Genomic DNA, 21,703 nt, shown 5'->3' with positions numbered 1-21,703 from the left:
CCAAAAGTGTTGAACACACAGTCCACAGTCATCCTAAGCATGGTCTAAACCAGATTAAAATGTAATTTAACAAAACAAATAAAAATACAATGAGATAGAGATTAAATTACATTTTTAAATTAAGTAATCAAGGGACCCAGGGGCAGTTAGGTGGCTCAGTGGATAGAGCATTGACCTTGGAGTCAGGAGGACTTGACTTCAAATCCAGCCTCAGACACTTAATAATTACCTAGCTGTGTGACCTTGGACAAGTCACTTAATCTCATTGTCTTAAATAAATAACATTTTAAAAAATGTATCAGTGGACCCTGTTTCTATTTGAGTTTGATACCACTGCAATCCACTGTGCTGCCATCTTTATAATTAAAATAGTGCAGTAACCCATTTATTGTTTTCTTAATTTTGTTTTCCATCTTTTCCATTCTTTGTTTCTTCTAAAAATAGTATATAATTGTATGTAAGAATCTATAAATACATAATTTCTTATGTAATATGATATAATCAAATCATGGTTGATTTAATTATGTTAGTTTCAATTTTAGAAAATGATATGTGAATCTGGTTTTTAAGCTACACATTCGTTTTTATGTCAGAAGAGTGAGATATCCTTGAGGGTCAAAAGATATAACAAAAAATATTTTCATGTCATCTTTAGGGATTGGCATTCCAGGTTTTGTTTTGTTTTTTGTTTTTTGTACATTCCAGTTTTAAATATAAACTCATTTTGTCTTCTGATTTTGGTATGTTGGTTGGACACCCAGCTACCACTCAGTATTTGAAAACTGATTTGTTGAACAGATTCCATTTGTTTTGTGACCTAATATTTGGATTCTTCTTTGGGTCTTTGCTCTCATCATGGGTATGCCCTTCTTCCCATCTCCTGGTATCATTTATAGTTCTTATCTAAGATCTTCCATAGAGTGTCAACCTATAAACTGCTGGATTCCTTTCTCTAATAATAATGATAAAATATAAAGTTCTCTAAGAGTTACACAGTGCTCATTTACACTTTTATTTAATTCTGTTTACAACAACCTTATAAGGCTGTTCTATACAAAACACTCCCCATTTTACAGGTGAGAAAATGGAGGATAAGAGAGACTGAGTGATATGTCCAGAACCATTCATATACTATTGAGATGGGAACTCAAGTTTTCTTACATCTATGCCCAGCATTCTGTCTACCATACCATGGTGCCTTCTGATCCCTTGACATTGCATGACCTCCAATGGAGTCTACAAGGTGCTCTATAGTTATCTCTCCTGCTGCAAAGCCAAGTCATCTTTTTGGATCCTATATCTTTCTATTATCTTTTATACCACCTGTCTTCTGGTATAGTTCTTGATAACATTTGGCAGCCATACACTTTTTCCTTGCCCTCTGAGCAATTTTCAGTTATTTTCTGTAGAAAACTGATATTCTATGGAGTGTAGTATAGAGATTTCCTGAAAGGATATTGTTGCTTTGGGACGGCTAGATGGCACAATGGATAGGGCACTGGCCCTGGAGTCAGGAGTACCTGAATTCAAATCAGACCTCAGACACTTAATAATTACCAAGCTGTGTGGCCTTGGGCAAGTCACTTAACCCCATTGCCTTGCCAAAAGTAAAAAGAATATTGCTGCTTAAAAGGTGAGTTTTTGATTCAAGAGGCAGTTTGAGGGTCATTAAGAACATGATGCCATTTCTCAGAGGTGGTGTATTTCCCACTACTTGTTCAGATCTGAACCCTTGGGCATTTTCAGAGTCTGCAAGAACTAATGTCCCAATGAGTTAGGTCTATGCATCATCCACCCATCTAGTAGGACTACATTGCCCTAGTGTATACAGTAGGGATTCTTTATCTGCTGAGTTGTGTTACCGATCATTAAATAATGAATAATAAATGCACACAATAGTAACAGTTGTGTTGAAGTAATTTTATTTGATTCCACAGAGAGGCCAAAGTGCATTGCAACTGCAAGAACCTGGCGGAATTAGTTCCAGGCATAGGCGGCATTACTTCCATCAAATGTAACTCCAATGGTAATAAAATCAGCATCCTCCTCCACAAGGTGAGCTTGAGGCCACAGTGCAGAGATATTCTTCCAAAGGAGGGACATGAGGAAATGGGCCATCTTTATCCCTTAAGTCTCTGCTTCTTATATTCTTGCTTGTTTCAACATGATTTTCACATTCTTTTCCTGTATGTCCCCTTTGCAGCTTGTTTTCTCCTAACTCCTCTCATTCATCTGTATCTTTTCATTTCATTTTCTGTGCCTTCAACATTCATCTCAGTTTCTAGTGTACCTCTTCTCTCTTCTCCTCTCTTCGACCTCTTTAGCATATTTTTTCCATATCCTTGGTACCCTTCCCTCCCCACTTTCAGAATTAATTTTTCAGCTCCAACAAAATGGGGTCATCTGTAGCACAGATCTCCTCTCTGTATCCTTGGTCTGATTTGGCTGTCCTAATCTTCATTTATTCTACTGCCATTTCTATTTCCTGATGTAGCATAATAATGTGCTTTGAAGAACAATATGTTAGTGTCCCATTTTTGATGGTGAATATTTTCTTTTAGAAATCATTAAGTATGTTAATACTCTCACTATTGCTCAACTCACTATCCCTATGAATTCAAAAAGCAGAACACGCCTCCCAAGGAACCAATCACTGGTATGTGTTATATCCCCAATTAGATTTGGGCATCTTGAGGGCAGGGGCTTTTGTATTTGTGTACTTCAAAGTGGTAAGTGCTTAAAAATGCCTTTTCATTCATTCATTCAAAATGAAAAAAAATCTTTACAGATCTTTTCTACCATTCATTTCTTGGTTGCTTTCTTTCCAGTTTCAACCTTTAATGCTCTCTGAAACACTTTGCTTTGTTGCAGCCCACACCAAGTTTTATTAAAAATTTTCTACTTCACCACTGATTTTATGAGGCAATAGTATTTGTGATCTTCCAAAGAGAGTCTTCATTTAAATCTTATATAAATTGGTTTGCTAAATCAGTCTCACCTTTTCTTGCCATTATGTCTGTATAACCAGAGCTCAAATGTTTCCTGGATGAGGAGAGCTCAAGGTTTTCTTTATATGCATTGAATTTCTTTAAAAAATTATTATTAGGGCGGCTAGGTGGCATAGTGGATAAAGCACCGGCTTTGGAGTCAGGAGTACCTGGGTTCAAATCCGGTCTCAGACACTTAATAATTACCTAGCTGTGTGGCCTTTGGCAAGCCACTTAACCCTATTTACCTTGCCAAAAAAAAAAAAACCTAAAAAAAAAGAAATTATTATTATATGGGGCAGCTAGGTGGTGCAGTGGATAGAGCACTGGCCCTAGAGTCAGGAGTACCTGGGTTCAAATCCGGCCTCAGACACTTAATAATTACCTAGCTGTGTGGCCTTTGGCAAGCCACTTAACCCTATTTACCTTGCAAAAAAAACCCTAAAAAAAAAGAAATTATTATTATATGGAGTGGCTAGGTGGTTCAGTGGATAGAGCACTGGCCCTAGAGTCAGGAGTACCTGGGTTCAAATCCGGCCTCAGACACTTAATAATTACCTATCTGTGTGGCCTTGGGCAAGCCACTTGACCCCATTTGCCTTATAAAAATAAAGATATTATTATTATTATTATTATTATTAATCTGTGTCAGTGTCTATTCTTCCTTTCACTTCTTGTTTTTAGTTTGTTTGTTTACATAGTTTGAGTTGAAAGCCAAGTAATTAAAAACATGTCCATCTAGTTGTTTTTAGCATATGTTCTCACCCCATGAAGGAAATACATCGAGAAATAGAACAAAATCTATAGTAATTAAAGATGTTGCAAGAAGAGTATGGAAACAACTCCACATATTGTTAATGTCTTCAGATAGAACAGTATCAAACTACATGACATTCCCATTTATCCTAAATACTCCCAGGTTACATGTGCAATTACCAGCAATCTAAGGTTTCTACATTTCAAGTTTTTGTTGAAGTAGTTCCTATTTGTTTGTATCAGGAACTTAATATAAAACCCTGTATAAAGTAGCTATCCTATAACAGAACAGAAAGGGAACATGGCAGGAAAGAATGAATAAATGGAAAGGAGCTTCTGTATGGAGGAAAAGCTATAAACGGAGATATATTCTTCTCTCAGTAACAGGAATCCACATAAACCTTTACACTTTAGCCCCTACTTAAGAAGGTTGAGAGGAAAATAAGCAAACATTTTAGAAAAATCACAACATAGTGAATAAAAATTATATTTTGAAGAAAAAGGAATAAAAATCCCTGGGGAAAAAATAAACAAGAAAACATATTCTATAATAGTAAATTCCAGGATAGATTAAAAGAGAATTTTTTTAAAAAGGTACAGATTGGTCAAAAATCAGTAGACAAGGGGCAGCTGAGTGGCACAGTGGATAGAGCACTCACCCTGTAGTCAGAAGGGCCTGAGTTCAAATCCAGCCTCAGACACTTAATATTTACTTAGCTGTGTGACTTTGGGCAAGTCACTTAACCCCTTTGTCTTGCCAAAAAAATAGTAAGGGTCCTAGAAAAGAATACAGTAGATTTGAAGCTCAGAAATGTGGAAGGGGAAGAAAATTTGGCAAAATAAAAGCAAAAGACATCAACTTTGGAAGAATAGAGAATCAGACTAACCAACTGACCTTGAAGATACCATGTACAAGGAAAGTTTAAGCATCTTCCATCTCTCAAAAATAATGAAAATTTAATATTGTAAGTATCACATTGAGGAAAATAATGTAAGAAAATTGGCTAGAAGTATATAAAAAACTGAAAGCAAAGTTCTAATGGACAGAATTCCCATCCATTGGCAAAGAGATCCCCCTGAGACATTTCAGTGCCGAAAAACAATTTTAGAGTCAAGTAGTGCAGTGGATGTAGTGCTAAACTTGGAAGCAAGACCATCTTAGTTCATGTCCTTTCTCAGACATTGAGTGATCTAGAGCAAGTAACCACTAACGGCCTCAATTTTCTCATCTTTATAATAGGTATAATAATAATAATCCTACCAGACAGGGTTTAGTTGTGAAGATCAAATGAGGTAACGTATATAAAGAGCTTTGCCAATCTTAAAGTACTATATAAATGCTACCTATTATTATTAATAAGCAACCAAGTCCTTAGCTATGAAGGAAAGGCAGTACAAATATCCTAAATTCTATTCCTCATTTATATGATGTCAAATGAAAGAATGAAATTCTCTATTCTGAAATCAAATCAATCCACACCCAAAATAAGATCATGCAAACCTGAATCCTAGTAATAAAATATTATCTTTAACAAAGGAGAGGCATTTGAGTTATTAATCCAAAATGTAAAAAAAGATAAGCAGAGCATTTGACTTAACCAGTAAACCCAAACACAGGAAGTATATTGTTGACAGTTCTTATCCTTCCAGAGAAAGATGAGATTGTTAAAGAGAGAAAAGGAGTAATCACCAAAGGACAAAAGCACCTAAGAGGCTGACAAGAATTAGTGGAAGAAGAGAAGGAAGAGATGAATTCATATTCTTTAGACTAAAATCTAAATTCTCCTAAAGTGAATCTTTTTTTTAATGGAAGGGTTAACAAAGAAGTAATTCAAATGGAATATGAGGAGGCAAGACATAAAGAAAAGCTAGAGAGATTCTTCCACTTGACTTGAGTAGAAAGAGAAAATGGGGATAGAATTCCCTCAATCTCTCATTGAACATAGGGAGTTTCTGGTGAGCATGGAAAAAAGGGACAAAGGTCAGGGGAAATGGGCAGGGGAAATGTCTCTTTATAGAATGGGAAATGATGTAGTACCTCTGAAGCATGTTTCAATGGAATAGAGTGACAAGAATTCCATACCAGGTCCTTTCTCTAAGAAAGGACCCAGACTGCTAATGGGATAAGCTCCATAGCCAATAATTAAATCTTCATTGTGATCATGTACACTTTGGAAATTGACAAATGCTACAAATCATAATTTAATTTTTTGCTGTTGTTATTTATTATCTTAAGAAAATTATGGGGAAAATGGTAATAATGCATATTAAGCTTAAAAGTCTGCTTGCATGCTTCTCCCCCCCCCCATTAGAGAGCAAATTGTTTAACATTTACTAACATAACCCAGTCCTACTCCATAAGAAGAGATCTATGGACTTCTAATAGTGGTCAGCAACTGAGTAGTAAGGAAACACAGATTCAAAAGAGGTTATATTGGCCATAGAAAAGGTGAATGGTTAAGGCAGCTAGATGGCACAGTGGATAAAGCACCAGCCCTGGAGTCAGGAGTACCTGGGTTCAAATCCGGTCTCAGACACTTAATAATTACCTAGCTGTGTGGCCTTGGGCAAGCCATTTAACCCTATTTGCCTTGCAAAAAAAACCTTTAAACAAAAGGGTGAATGGTGATGGTAAAGTGAAGGAGGAAAGTTTGGGTTTCATAACTCAGGACATAAAACAACAAACCCCACTATCTCCTTCTTAAATTGACATTCATAGAAAGAAGTTGGTATAGGTACCAGAAACTTGTCAGTGATTAGTCAGATTAGATTAAGCAACAACCAGTAATGGATTTGAATATAATTCTTCTTGATTGAGACCAGCTCTCTGTTCACTACACCATGGTGTCTCCCTCAATGCATGCTTATTAAGTAATTGAGGAAATAATGAATCATGACTCCCTTTAATTGTACTTGAAGAGTTGGAGACTGCAGATATGGAATGTTGCTACATGCTCAAATGCAGTAACTATGTTTTAGGGATTTTCTTAACAAATATTTTTTGTTATGGGGAAGTGTATATCAGGAAGTGTCTAGGCTTTGAAACAAATGGTAACAATAAAATTTTTTTTGAACTGTATTAGGTTGGAATTATTTTAACTAGAATCCATGGCTTTTTTTCCCATATGATTTGGCATTCATTTTGCTCTTTGCTCTAGTGAGTAGGCATTACCATAAATAGGTAATACATAATTCCCACATTGATGTGTCTTCTCCCATTTCATTCTTTTACATTTAAGTTTTATTATTTGGTTTTTGCCATTTATATAAATAGAGTTTTAAACTTGTATAAGCCTAAGGCTTTTGTACAATCTTTAAATTCTTTGGCCTTTTCCTTTTTTTTTTTTTTTGGTAACCATTGAACCATATTTTACAACATTTTTTAAACCACTCTTCCATGTGCCTACCAGTATGTCTCTGGATCTCAGAATATATATTGATTTAATTTGAAGACTTTTATTAACTTTTTATTAGATTTTCTCTGCTGACCCTGCAACAAATTTTGGAGCATATGTTGCAATTATTTTTATGTTAATATTTTTGCATGTATTTATCATGAGTACTGTAATATATTATTGATTGCCTGTCTGGACTCCCTTAACCTTTCCCCAGGCGAGCATTGGAGGGGTGGGAGACAAGGAAGACAAATTCTCCCTTTGTACACCTAGGTCTCCAAGATCTCCATTTATTTATCAAAATACAAGTGCTTCCCAGTCTCTAACCCACTCCCACTCCCGTGGCACTTAGTAAAATAATCTGGTGCTCAAGGTTACTAGGTGATGAAGGTTCACAGCAGTTTCACACACAACAGTCCCTAACAATATATAAATTGACCAAATACCCCATCAAATGATTCTTCTGATTGCCTCAGTGTACACAGTAAAGCCAATTCTGCCACCTTTCCTAGGAGAGTCTGTAAACCATTTGTCCATTTGGCTGCATCTTCTTTTTGTCTTCTAGTTTCCTTTTTAGTGAGAATGCCCAGATTCTTACATATTAATTCCTCCAGTAGTATGTCAACTCATCTGTCATTTTATAAGCATGTTGGTAAATGTGATATGCTTATATTGATATCAATATTGATATTGATATCACATATCACATTTACCAAATAGCTAAATGCTTTTGATAGTCTAAAATAGGGTTTCTTAATCTGGGGTCTGTGAACTTCTAAATACTTTGATAACTATTTCAATACAATTAGTTTCTTGGGAATCCTGCATATTTAATACATATAAGAACATTATTCTGAGAAGTCCATAAGGTCTCTGGATCCAAAAAATGGTTGAACATCCAACATCTAAAATGATGTGATTCTTAGTGCTTAACCCATGTCATGTGGATCTAAAGGCCATTTTGTGTTCTTTCTTTCTTTGTTTGTTACATATAAATAATTCATCACTAAAGGGTTTCCAATCTAACTTAGATAGATTGGTGCAGCTGGAACTTCTGCCAAGCCTTTCTAGCAAGGGGCAACCTGTGAAAGCTTGGCCTTTGTTGACTTGAAGCCTGCTCTGCCACAAGGGGGCCTTGGAATAAGACTAGGTCTGCTAGTATCAGAAAATAGCATTTACAATGTCTATTCATGTTTGGTTTTCACTCTAGTATTGCTTTTCTTGGGGATGAAGGGGCATAACCCAAGGTAACTTTATCTGATTGTATTTTGATTGTATTTCGTTTTCACAGCTGTATCTGAGACTTCTATTTTATATACAACTCCATTTAGATGCCATTTAGGTATGGAAGGAAAAAATGTCATAAAAGGGAGGAAAGAACTTGTCCAAATCAATCTGATTCCTTTTTTAAAAATTTTTATTCTTTTAGTTTAAAGTCCTACATTTTCACATGCACAAATGCAGAGGTACACACATACACACAAATATGAGGAGCAAGAATGTAATAAAATAGTTTTATGAGTTAAAAAGAACTGTAAAAAGTTAACTCAGTGACAGGGACAAAACTTAGAAGACAGTGAAAAAGTGGAAGAATGCCAGAGAGAGGGGACATAGGTAAAAGAGGGGGGGAGAGAGAAGAAGCTTCAATGTCAGCTCTTAAGTCCTAGGGTAAAAAAATGTCTCTGGCAATTCTGAATCAAAATCCACATTTTTTTTTCTATGTCCCTTTGATTCCAGCAACTTCAATTGGGAGAAGTTATGATAATAGTTTAATGAACTGGTTTGATATTCAGAAAATCTTTTGAATGTTTTCTTATTCATTGTAAACTAAGGTAAGTTATGAAAAATAAGCAGGGGCAGCTAGGTGGCACAGTAGATAGAGCACTGGGCCTGGAGTCAGGAGTACCTGAGTTCAAATAGGGCCTCAGACACTTTATAATTACCTAGCTGTGTGGCCTTGGGCAAGCCACTTAACCCCATTGCCTTGCAAAAAAAAAACCCTAAAAAAAAGGTGAAAGGCATCAGATGTACCTCCCTGAATGTCTTGAGTTGTTAGTGTAAAAAGTGCTTCTTCTACCCTCAGAATTGCTTTCCTTCTAATCTGCAGCACAAAGACCTAGAACAAATGTGCTAAGGTAATAGAACGCGTACAAATGAACTATCTTGTTTTTCATTTTTTTCTCCAATAGCCTGACAACAGTCTTGATTCCAGAATATGCTTCTATGATGTTGAAATGGACACAGTCACAGTCTTCGACTTCAAGACTGGACAAACTGATAGAAAAGAATCATTCTCCTATATAGGAGAAGAAAATAAAAAGTAAGAAATCTTGGTTCAGGTATATTGAACTATTTAATTTTTAGGATATTATTATCTACCATTTCCCAACTTCTAGACAGTATTTATTGTTTAAGAACTTTTTTTTGCATTTCCCTATAGAGACAAGCATTAGTCATGTGTCATCTAGACTCCCACCAGAAGGTGTAATAATAAAAGTAATACTAATTGATATTTATATGGTTCTTTACAGTATTATATACATACAGAAATATGTTTGTACCATAAAATATTATATATGTGTGTGTGTGTGTGTGTGTGTGTGTGTGTATAATTTGAACTTCACAATAATCATGTGAGTTAGGTACTGTATATACTATTTCTATTTATAGATTAAGAAACCGAGTTACAGAGAGGCTAAATTATTTGCCTATAAAAACCAGATACTCAGTGTCAGAGGTAAATTCAAATCTAGTTTTGTATGACTATAACCCTCTCTGTTGTGCTACACCATCTCTAGAGAAAGAAGCCTGAAACGGCTGCTGAGAAGAATCTGTGGGTATAGATAAGGGCCAAATAGAACATTGCCTAGTTATTGATACTAGACTTAATAGAACATAATATTCCAGATGAGACCTGGTTAGAGCTGAGTACAAGCAAAACTCTCACCTCTTCTTGTTCTGGACTGCCTACTTCTTATAATCTAGCCTGTGATTACAGATAATGCAACAAGATGGCACAGTGGATAGCACTCTGGATCTGGAACCAGGAAGACCTGAGTTCAAATTCAGCTTTGGACACTTACCAGATATATGACCCTGAAAAAGTCACTTAATCTTTGTTGGCCTCAGTTTCCTTGACTGTGAAATGGGGATCTTGTTCTTAGCAAGGACAGCATGAGAAACTTTTTCAAAATTCCTTGCTAAAATCCATTCACCTCGCTTTCATTCCCCTCATCTGGAATATTTTGTTCTATTAGGGCAAGTATCATATACTAGGCAATGCTCTATTTGGCTCTTATCTATTATAGTTCAGGGGCACAGTCGTGTACAGATTCTTCCCAGCAGCAATTTCAGGCTTCTTTCCCTAGAGAGATGGTGTGACATAATAGAGAGTCATGTAAAATTGGGTTTGAGTTTACCTCTGACACTGAGTATCTGGTTTTTATAGGCAAATAATTTAGCTTCTCTGAAACTTGGTTTCTTAATCTGCATTCTTCTGATAATACTCTCCAAAAAAATAAAAAGAAGAAAGAAAAAGAGGAATGCAGTATAGTGGCTATGACTGACATTGCTGAAACCATGCTAGTTAAGGATTGACATAAACTCTCCTTTTCATAACATTCACTAAAATTTCCCTAAGGAATCTAAATAAAGACACCAAAACCCAGATGGGCTAAATAGTTTATCTGACATTTCGTGGCTAGTTCAAAGGGAAGCTGGTATCAGACTGTCATCTCCTAATTCAGTGCTTTTTTCTTAGCATCTTAGTATCTTAGGGGCTAAATATCTTATTTAGGTCTAGCTCTCTTTGAAAAGAAGAAAACATATAGGTATATATTAAAATGATTGTATATAATCATTTCAAAATTTCAAAAATTTCTTTTCAATTTAAGTACAAATATTTTATTCTTTTTAGCACTGCTTTTTGTCACCTCTTTCATTGTCATTATCTGCTTCCTTATCTTCCCACAATGTCATTTTCTTTTTTTCTATATAAATATATATTGATACCTTTTTTACCTCACCTAAATTTTCTCCTATACCCCATGTACAAGGAAACCATAATTTATAATAGAATTTTTTAATTGGGAGGAGGAAGAAGAGAGAGGAAAAAACTCAGCAATCCGGAATTACTCTAGTAATACATCAAAAAAAATTCTGACACCATATACAATATTCTACACCAGTGGCTCTTCCCCCTCTACACTCTCCCACCACCTTGCATAACCACAGGGGGATGGGAAAGTGTTTTTTCATATTTCTTTTTTAGAAGCTAAGCTTTCCACAATGTCATTTCCAGACTGCTCCCTGACAAAAAATGTGATCATAAACTATTTTTTTATCCACACCATTTGGGGGGGGGTAGGAACAGTCGCAATCAAGGTGGGACAGGGTGGTTTAGTGGATAGAGCACTGGCATTAAAGTCAGGAAGATGGTAGTTCAAATCTATCCTCAGAGACAGCACTAACTAGCTGTGTGACCTTGGGCAAGTCACTTAGCCTTGACTGCCCCACACCTAGCGCCACCTCCAGTTGTCCTGGTTCATATCTGACCACTGGACCCAGATGGCGCTGGAGGAGAAAGTGAGGCTGGTTACTTAGCACAGCACTTCCTCATTCAGATTCAATTCACGTGCATGTCATGGCTTCACCTCCCTGATGTCATGGTCTTCGAAAGCGAAGGACAAACGTCTTACTGGTCTTCACTTCATAAGCTGCTCCTTATATTATTTCTTGTAGTGATAAGTCATATTACACCTATTGTATAAACTAGTATTCCATTTATTTTCCTCAAATTTGCCGATCTTTGAAACTTGAACCTTCCTGAGCTGTAGCTTCAGATATTGCCCAGCAGAGTTCACTGTACAACTGAATGTTGTACTAAGAGATCATGGGAAAGGAAAATTCTCTGATCCTTAGCCTCAAAGCAAGATTACTCTTAGAGACAATGTGACTTAATAAAGCATTGGTCTTGGATTCAAGGAGAGTTTACCTCATTTCAAATCCCAGCTTTTACACTTATTTGACTCTTAGATAGCCTTAGAAAAAAATTGACTCTTGGAAAGTCTCTTAAATTCTTTCAGCCTCAATTTCCCATCTGTAAGACTGGTATATTAATACCATTAACTTTTCTTTCAAGGTACATCTAATATCAAATGTAATCATGTTCATAATATGTTAGGAAGCTTGAAAGTGCTATATAAATGCCCACTATTATTATTATTACATCATTTCAGAGAAACATCTGTTATTTTTTAAAAAGTTTTGTTTCCTCAAAAATGAGGATTTCTTTATACCCAGCAGAATAGAAAACAATGTACATAAAACTGTAAATCATCAGTAGTTAGAGCTTTATTTTATTCCAAAGAACATAGATTTAATATGTATCTTTCAAAAGCTGTCCTACTTATCTGTGATTCCTTTTGACACTCTGTCTCTGCTGTGCATTTTAAAGAAGTTCTTCAATAAACTTTCCTTTTTTTTTTTGGCAGCCCTATCCTTATTCTGCTTTCCCTTCTAGCTCTACCTGCCTCATCCTATTGAAAAAAAAGAAAAATAAAACCTTTGTAGAAAATAGATATAATCAAGAAAAACAAATTTCCATATAATTAATGTCCAAAAAGTTATGTCTCATTCTGCATTTTAGTCACCCCTCTGTTAAAAGACATGCCTCATCATCAGGATTCTAGAATCAGGGTTGGGCATTGCAGTGATCAGATATCTTCAGTGTTTAAAATTTACTTTTTTTTAGATAATTTTTTTCTTTTGTATTTTCTTTATTTTTTTTTTAAAGATTTCATTTTGAGTTTTATAATTTTTTAAAATTTATTTTTTTATCATCATTTAAATATTTGTTAATATATAAATTGTCCTGACCCTGCTAACTTTACTCGGCCACAGTTCACACAATTTCTCTGAAACTATTTCTTTAGTCATTCTTATATAGCATTTCATTGCATTCATATGCCATTATTTGCTCAATCACTATCTAATAAGTGCTTACCTCTTTATTCTAGTGTTCTCATAAACATCTAAAAGGATATAGAAATAAATCTATTACAGTGATGGTTATAATCTAAATTTAAACTGTATAATTAATTACTATACAAAAGTATAACTACAATAATGTATATAAAGTGCTAGTGTAAGGTGTTTTATAAATGCCTACTATTATTATATCATTCCAGATAAACATCTAATGTGCTCTTTTAAATTTTTTATTCTTAATTTAACAAACACCAATTTTCATAATTTTATTAATTTTTGCCAAAAATAATAATAACCATTGTAAAACATAGAGTCTAAGTATGTAAGTTGGTAAGAGTTTATATTATATTACTATATAGTTTGGGCCTTGTTGAAGTTCATGAAGTAATGTAATAGTATTTCAGATATTTCTTCTTTTTTTCCATCTAGAAATCCTATTTTGGGGGATCTGAGATTACTTGATCATGTTCCAATCAGTCACTTCTGGGATCAGAGTGAGCCAAGACTTTTTGTATGTGAAGCAGTCCAGGAAGCTATTACTCCCCATCAACAATCTGCTGAAAAGAAACAACCACCCATGGAAAATTCTAGCAGCATGGTACTCCTCTTGTGTGTCTTATTGACTTAGTCTTGCAAGGAACTAGTGTCATTTGAGAATGTGATTTGTGAGTATGAAAGTAGGCAGTCCAGAGAGTGCTAATAAAAGGAATGGTTTCAGAGAAATTGTATGAACTGATAACTGAGTGAAATGAGCAGAATCAGGACAATTTACATATTTACACAATATTAAAATGATGATACTAAAAAAGTAACTTTTATACATTGAAGTGATTGAGTGATAAAGATTATTTTATTTGTAGCATTCTGAATTCACCATGAGAAAAAGAGTAAAGATTGGAAGTTGTTGGTTGTAAAGATCAAATTGAAAGATCAACAAAGCATTGATAAGGGGTTTAGAGAGGTGAACAACCATTTGACCATCATTTTTCTTGGTCCTGTTTTCCTCCTGATTGATTTGATCCTGCCAACAGCTTCAGAAATGGAAGAAAATGGGGTACAACTAACATTAGCCAATTTGTGACATTGCCATAAAGACATGAAAATTAGGAGTAGTTACTTTATTGATCTGAAGCTTGAAAGAGGCAAATTTGAGGAAAATAAATGGAATTACTAGTTTATACTATAGGTGTAATATGACTCATTACTATAAGAAGTGAAGACCAGTAAGATCTAGCCTCTTCCATCATCTATTCTGGAGCAAAATGGAACTGAGAGGTAAACTGAAAAAAAAAAATATTCAGCAAAACTCATGCAGTTTATTCCTGTAGTGAGACACTCAGAGCCTCTTTCAAAGCCTCTTGAATTAAGTTCTTACCCTTATTTATACATAATTCTAAAAAACTTGTATATGTTATTTCCCAGTCCTTAATAGATTAGAAAAGTTAGGAAGGAGAAGGCAGATCTGTTAGTGGAAGACACACCAATATCAATGAGAGGTGACAACCAACAATCTGACAACGAAATGGAAGGACTAAATTAGACATTTAGTTAAAGGGTGCATATCCCCACAGTAAGCCTCTGGGAACATTATTGTAATACATGTAGTATATAATTATTATAAAAATCCCAAATAACCAAGAAAAGGCTAATTTATATCCACTGTAATACATTTTAAGAAGGCAGAGAATTTGGTAATATAAATTAGAATTTCAAATGAAATAAAAATATTTGGGTACTTACACGTTTCAAAGTTTTCGAAGATCACACAATATAGAGAATCTTAACTCCTTGTAAGTATATTGGGTCAATTCACAGAAGGCAAATTTTGCCCTTCCACAAAATATTTATTTGTATTTAGAAGGTTCAAGTTTCAAAGATTGGCAATAGATTATTATGTTGGATGTATCTTCCAGACTCAATAGTGAAGTTCTTACATAATGTAATCTCAAATATCTTATTGACATATTGTTTTCCTATATGGCAGACAGTGGAAAGGGTTCTTTTTTATGTTTTAGTGATTTGATTGATGTTTGCAATCCCATTCTTTTCCAAAAATAATGTCTCTTTTCAATTTTCTTTTATTCACAATTTCTCACCTGAATGACTTCTTACAATTTCAGGATTTGTTAGCTGTTAGAGAGGTAATTTTGTACTAGATATTAGGGTCTACAAATCTTGTAGAATTTTTTATTTTTATATAGTTAGAAGGATCCCTGGAAGTCAACTAATCTAACTAACATTTCATTTTATTTTTTAACTTAATTTTTAATCAGTGCTATTTTACATCCCACCCTGAATCAAGAAAGGAAAAAAAAAAACCAGAATGCCTGTATATAATGTCCATGTCCAAAAAACATGTCTTAATCTGCACTCTAAGTCAATCATCTCTATCAGGAGGTGGCTAGTATGTTTCCTCCTGAGTCCTCTGGAATCATTATTGATCATTGTGATGATCAGAGTTCTATTTAAGTATTTTAAAAGTTTGATTTTACAATATTGTTGTCATTATACAAATTGTTCTAGTCAAGCGTTAACTTCACTTTACCTCAGTTCATGAATATCTTCCCAGCTTTCTCTAAAATCATCCATGTCATCATATCTTATAGTACCATAGTATTCTATCACATTTATTCATCATAACTTATTCAGTCATTCCCTTATTGATGGGAACTTGCTTAGGTTTATCATCACAAAAGAAGACGCCATAAATATTTTTGCACATCCTTAGTTTAGAGTTTGTTTTGCTTAGGACTATTGCCTTATTTGATTTACCCTTCCTCTTATTCTCCCATCTTCCCCTTCTGTATCCCTATTTGACATGAGTATTAAGTTGACACTCCTGTGGAATAAAATATATTTCCATACTCAACTCTGTGTATGTGTGTGTGTGTGTGTGTGTGTGTGTGTGTGTGTGTGTGTGTGTGTGTGTGTTCTCTCCTTTAGACCAATTCAGATGAGAGTAAAGGTCAAGCGTTAACTGTTCATCTATTTTCATGTTTCTATAGATGTACTTGTGAATCTCAATTATGTGAAATACTTTAACCCCAATTCCATCTTCTCTTTTTTTTATTCCTCTTTCCTTCCATTTTTTTAAACCACTTTTCCATCCTCTGTCTATTTAGATTTTCTCTTTTATCTTTGATGGCATTCTGAGGGGGCACATGTATCATCTTCCATATATCTCTTAAGTTTTGGTTTTGCACTTCAAAGTTTCTATTTAGTTCTGTTCTTTTCATCAGAAATACCTGGGTATACTCTGTTTAATTAAAGGGCAATTTTTTTTCTCCCCTGTAGGATTATACTCAGTTTGCTGGGTAAGTTATTTTTGGTTGTAAACCCAAATCCTTTGGCTTCTGGAATATCATATTCTTAGCTCTCTATTCCTTTATAGTAGTGGCTGCTAAATCTGCTGCATTCCTGACTGTAGCTTCTCAGCTCTTAAATTCATTCTTTCTTTCTCTTATGCAGCATTTTTATTTTGACCTTGAATTTCTAGATTTGGGCTATAATGTCCCTAGCAGTTTTTATTTGGAAATTTCTTTCAGAAAGACATTGAATCCTTTCTACTTCTTTGCCTTCTAGTTCTAAGAGATATGAGCAATTTTCCCTAAAGAGTTTTTTGAAATATGATGTTTAGGTTTTTCATTTGTACTTGGCTTTCAGGTAGCCCAGTGATTCTTAAATGATCTTTCTTCATTCTCTTTTCTAGGTCAGTTGTTTTTGCTGTGAGATACTTTATATTTTCTTCCATTTTTTTCAGTCTTTTGATTTTGTTTTAATATTTCTTGTAGTCTTGGAATTTTTATCTCTTCTTTGGGCCCTTCCAATTTTCAGGAAGTTTTTTTTAGGCAAGGTTTTGTGTCTTGTGTCAAGGTATTAAATCCTTCTCCAGTTCTTACTTCCATTGCTTTCACTTCTTTTCCAGTTTTTTTACAAACTTTTATTTATAAAAATATTGTAAACCCTTTTTAAAACTCTTACTTCATCTCTCCCAGGAAGTCTAATTGAATTGTTCCAAAGTTGAGTTTTTCTTGCAGTCTTTATATGTGGATATTTTGAAGTCATTATTTTCTGGGTTTACATCTTTACCATCCCTGTCATTGTAATAGTTCTTCATGGTAGTATTCTTTTTTTTTTTTATTTACTTTTTTCCCATCCCATTTCCTGACTAGGCTTTATCTTAGGGTCATACTCTACAACTCATTTAGAGGGAGTATTGGGGCTTAGCTTGTATATTGCTTTCACAAAGCATTTAATGTTGTGTTATTCCAGAATCTCTGCTGCTTTCATAAAGCATTGAATGTTGTGTTATTCCAGAAGCTCAGGGCCTAATCAGGTAGAAGACATTCAAAATAGTCTAATTCAGGGCAAAGTCTTATTCTTGCCCTTTTGGTCTGGGCTCTGCAAATTCCTCACTTGGGTTTTGGTTGGAACAATATACCTGTATGCTTGATCCTATACTCAGCTATCAACAGTCAGCTGGAAAACTGTGTTGGTTCAGAATGAAAGAATTGTTCTGGGATTCCTGCCTGTTTATTTCTCTGAAGCTTCCTCTGAAGTCTAGGATAGGAAATAGAACTAAGATTCCATTCAACTCCCGTAGTCAGAGCATATAACTGTGGTTTGCTCCTTGAAACTCAGTATACAGTTTAAGGCCTGCAATGGCTCCTCCTCTGTAATACTACCCCTGAGTATAGGTCCCTTCCATATTCAGTCCTGGATCTATGACCCAGAATTGGGTAGTAGGAAATAAAGCTACCAGTCAGCATTCTATATAAATTAAAAGAATAGGTGGACTTCTTATACTGCATATGGGGGAAAATCTACTCCAGAAGCATATACTTTAATTTTTTAAAATAAATTTTTCCCAATTGCATATAAAAAATTTTAACATTCATTTAAAAATTTTTTGAGTTCCAGATTCTCTCTGCCCCTTCTCCTTCCCCCTGTCCCCCATTTATTATTTTTTCAAGTGACTGAAGACATCAGCAAGTAACCCTCTATCTATGTCTACCTCCTTGATCACTACAATATTTTGATATGAAAGAACTATATACACATCAAGGGTATCCTTGAAAAAGAGATGGCAACAAGTAATTTCCTTCCAGATTTTTCTTCTAGAAGTTTATGACTTCAGTTACTTAATTTCGTGAAAGTCATTCAGTTGATAAATATTTACCTGCTTACCAGGTATCAGTACTGCTAAGGAGACCATGGTCTAATCGAGGAGATGGCAGGCGAAAACAATAGACATAAAGCAATAGATACATAAAGCAATACATACATACATACATACATACACTTATAAACCTCTATATGTGTGTAAATCCATATATGAACTAGTCAGTAGAGGGAAGGCATTAACAAATACGAGAAAGCAGGACTACATCTGTGACTTGAAGGAAGCCAGCAAACAGAGATGAGTAAGGAAAGCCTTCCTGGGATGGAGAGTGAAAAGGGCCCAGAATCAGGATATGGAATGTCTTAGGTGAAGAGTGGTCTGGAAGCCAATAACACTGGATCAAAAAGACTGTGAAGTGGTGTGAGAAGATTAGGAAGGAGGACCCTGGGTTATAAAGGTGTTTTGACTGCCAAACTGGATTTTAGATTTAATCCTGGAGGTATGATAGGCATGGAGTTTATTGGGTAGGGAGATGACCCAGTCAGACTTATAATTTAGGAAGATTAGGGTGACCCAACAGAAATCTGGCATAAGAATCCAGGCAGGAAGAAATGAAGGTCCACTCTAGGGTGGTGGCAAGTATCATAGGAGAGAAGGGGTGTATTCGAGAGATGGTAGGAAACAACAGACTGCCGGCACTTCTTGGCAACTGATGTTGTGTTGATTGCAACAAAACTTGTAACAATGCAGTACCTCCTCAGTGAGATCCCCAGTCACTTAAAAAACAATTTGGCCAGCTATACAGGAAAAATAAATTAGATGAAGAGTACATATTTTCAAATTATGACATACTGTTAGGTGATCATCAGTACCTATGTCTTGAACAGGTAGGTACTGTGACAATATATTGTTCTTTTCCCAGAATTAAAAAGGATAACTATATCATGTTATATTTAATTTAGAAAATTATGCAAGCTCTTCAGTGATTTCAAGGGAGATTTTTATCTCACTGTGACAAAAATTTCTTTTTTTTACACTAATATTCTCTAATACTATATGGCTAGAAATCATGATCTCAGAAGAATTCAATTTCAGGTGTTTGAAAGGGCAATAATAAATATAAGTAGATTGTAGCAAATTACCAGTGATGATTGGTATGTGACAAGTATCACACTGAAGGGTGTGTATGACTAAAAGAAGTGAGTTAGTCTTATTAGAGAGTAAGGGAGAACAGATAGACAATCCAAGTATTGCACTGGATTCACTCATCTGTCAAAATACATATATAATAACCATATAATTATATACATACATATAAATATATATATATAGATATATCTTTTGTAAAAATAGAAGAAGACCTCTGGTGTCTGGGGTATGTCTGTGTATACAGAATCTATGAAAAGGAAAAGAATGAGAAGGTCATGGATTGTAATTCACCAACTAGTCTGAAATCAGTGAGATCATGTATGCATGGAAGGAAAACAAGCAAAAGAATTGATATTCATTTGGGAAAAAAATCAGAAAAAAAGACCCAAGTTTACTAATGTTTCCTCTATTCAGAAAGATCATTCCTTTTGCTCTGAGAAAAAAATGTAGAATGATATTTTGACCCTTTACTTTAATGCTGCCTCTTTGTGTCTTTTTGTGTGTGTGTGTGTGTGTGTGTGTGTGTGTGTGTGTGTGTGTGTTCTTGCCTTTTAAGTATCTCATTTAAACCAAACCAATACTTTTTCTCCCTCTTCCAGGCAGAAGTTTTGATTATATCATTCTTCAGCACTGAAGAACATGGCCTCTTGCTTCAAGACAGTTTTCCACGGCCTTCTGCCTACCAGGCTCTTCTGGGTATTGAAGTGCCACATTATTACTTCACCAAAAAAGTGAGTCATCCATTGAAAAGATTAGCTTTCTGATTTTTTATTTCCCTGGTGAAGCCTTGATCAATAACAATTCTTCCATTATTCTGAAATATGAATTGGTTCTGAAGTGTTTAACTATTTTTTTGAAGACTGAGTGCCAGGATTTAGTTTAGTTTTTTAATTTTAGTTTAGTTTAGTTTTTTTTTTTTGCAAGGCAATGGGGTTAAGTGGCTTTCCCAAGGCCACACAGCTAGGTAATTATTAAGTGTCTGAGGCCAGATTTGAACTCAGGTACTCCTGACTCCAGGGCTGGTGCTCTATCCACTGCACCACCTAGCCACCCCAATGAGTGCCATGATTTAGGACTCAAAATGTACAACAAATAGTGGGGGTGTCTATGTCATAGACAGCTATACATTGTTGGTCTGTTTTAGATTTGGGAGGAGTGAGGCATTGGTTCTATGTCTGGGGCAGGTAGAGTGGTAGAGTGGAGAGAAGGCTCACCATCCAGAGAGGCTACATCTTAAACCTTACTGGGACAGATCATTTAATCGTTCTATGTATTAGTTTTATCATCAGTAAAATGGGAACAATTCTATGATACCTACTTCTAGACCTGTTGTGATGCTTCAATTTAATATTATTTAGAACGCAACATGAAAATCTTGATGGGTTCTCCAAGTGCCAGCTATTCTCTACCCCAGTTTTGCTGGTATTAAACTCTTTGATCTCGGGGAAAGGTTTCTACTCTCTAGATCCTTGGTTTCCTTAATTTTTCAAATGATGGAGTTGAACTCAGGTACTCCTGACTCTAGGGCTGGTGCTGTATCCATTGCGCCACCTAGCTGCCCCTCTTTATTCTCTTAATAGAAAAAAAAGGTTTTAAAAATTGATGTAAGCCTTTGCCTGCCTGTTAGGATGAGGTACTTTATAATCAATTTAGGGAAAATCTCTACCATAACTAGAGTCAAGTATCCAAAATGATTCTTCAGCTATCCATCATAGTTCTTTCCAGAAGTCACTAAATGGTTAGCATGAAATGGTTTTCATCAGAAAGATGTAATTTGATCCCTTAATTTGTGAGACCAATCTGCTTTGCTTAAACTGAATTATGTCATAATGTTTCATTATAGATGAGGATATATATTCTGAAAAAAAAACCTATACATATATTCAGCCTAGCCTAATTTTCTCATGTCAATAGATGAAAAAAAAAACATTCAACAAAAATGACCGAAGTCTTTACATTTTAGAATAATACTTGCAAAGAAAATATCAAATTAGATTGTGCTTATAGATATCTTGGGTAAGTGAAAAAAATAGTGAAATTAACTGAATAAAAAAGTATGCTAGTCTTTGTCTCTTAAACTTTTTGTTCATAGTATAAATAGAAATGGTATCATTAGATAGCATCCATTGGAATGTCTTTTATTTTTTTCTTTGTGCCTTTTTCCACCTCTTTGAATTAGAAACCGTAAAAAAAATATTGGTTACTCTTCGTGTATTTCATTCATCACTTTTCATCATTCCTAAACAGCATATCTTTTTTTTCTTATTTATACATTACTTGTTTTTCTCTCCTCTTTTCTCACTTTT

The 21,703-nt window shown here is 34.9% G+C and overlaps 1 protein-coding gene across 2 annotated transcripts in view; it reads left to right on the top strand.

Moving 5' to 3' along the window:
• Window positions 1–21,703, top strand: part of IFT140 (intraflagellar transport 140) — a 211,361-nt gene that overhangs the window by 87,299 nt on the left and 102,359 nt on the right. For both annotated transcript variants that reach the window (XM_074197165.1, XM_074197166.1), the window contains 4 exons: window positions 1,938–2,055; window positions 9,328–9,458; window positions 13,556–13,724; window positions 19,997–20,128. In XM_074197165.1, coding sequence (XP_074053266.1) covers window positions 1,938–2,055; window positions 9,328–9,458; window positions 13,556–13,724; window positions 19,997–20,128 — 550 coding nt within the window. The remainder of the gene's footprint in view (window positions 1–1,937; window positions 2,056–9,327; window positions 9,459–13,555; window positions 13,725–19,996; window positions 20,129–21,703) is intronic.

This window comes from Macrotis lagotis, chromosome 8 (assembly GCF_037893015.1).
Source record: "Macrotis lagotis isolate mMagLag1 chromosome 8, bilby.v1.9.chrom.fasta, whole genome shotgun sequence".
Lineage (NCBI taxonomy): Eukaryota > Metazoa > Chordata > Mammalia > Peramelemorphia > Peramelidae > Macrotis > Macrotis lagotis.
Note: the sequence above shows the minus strand (reverse complement) of the source record. Positions and strands in the feature narration are given on the sequence as shown.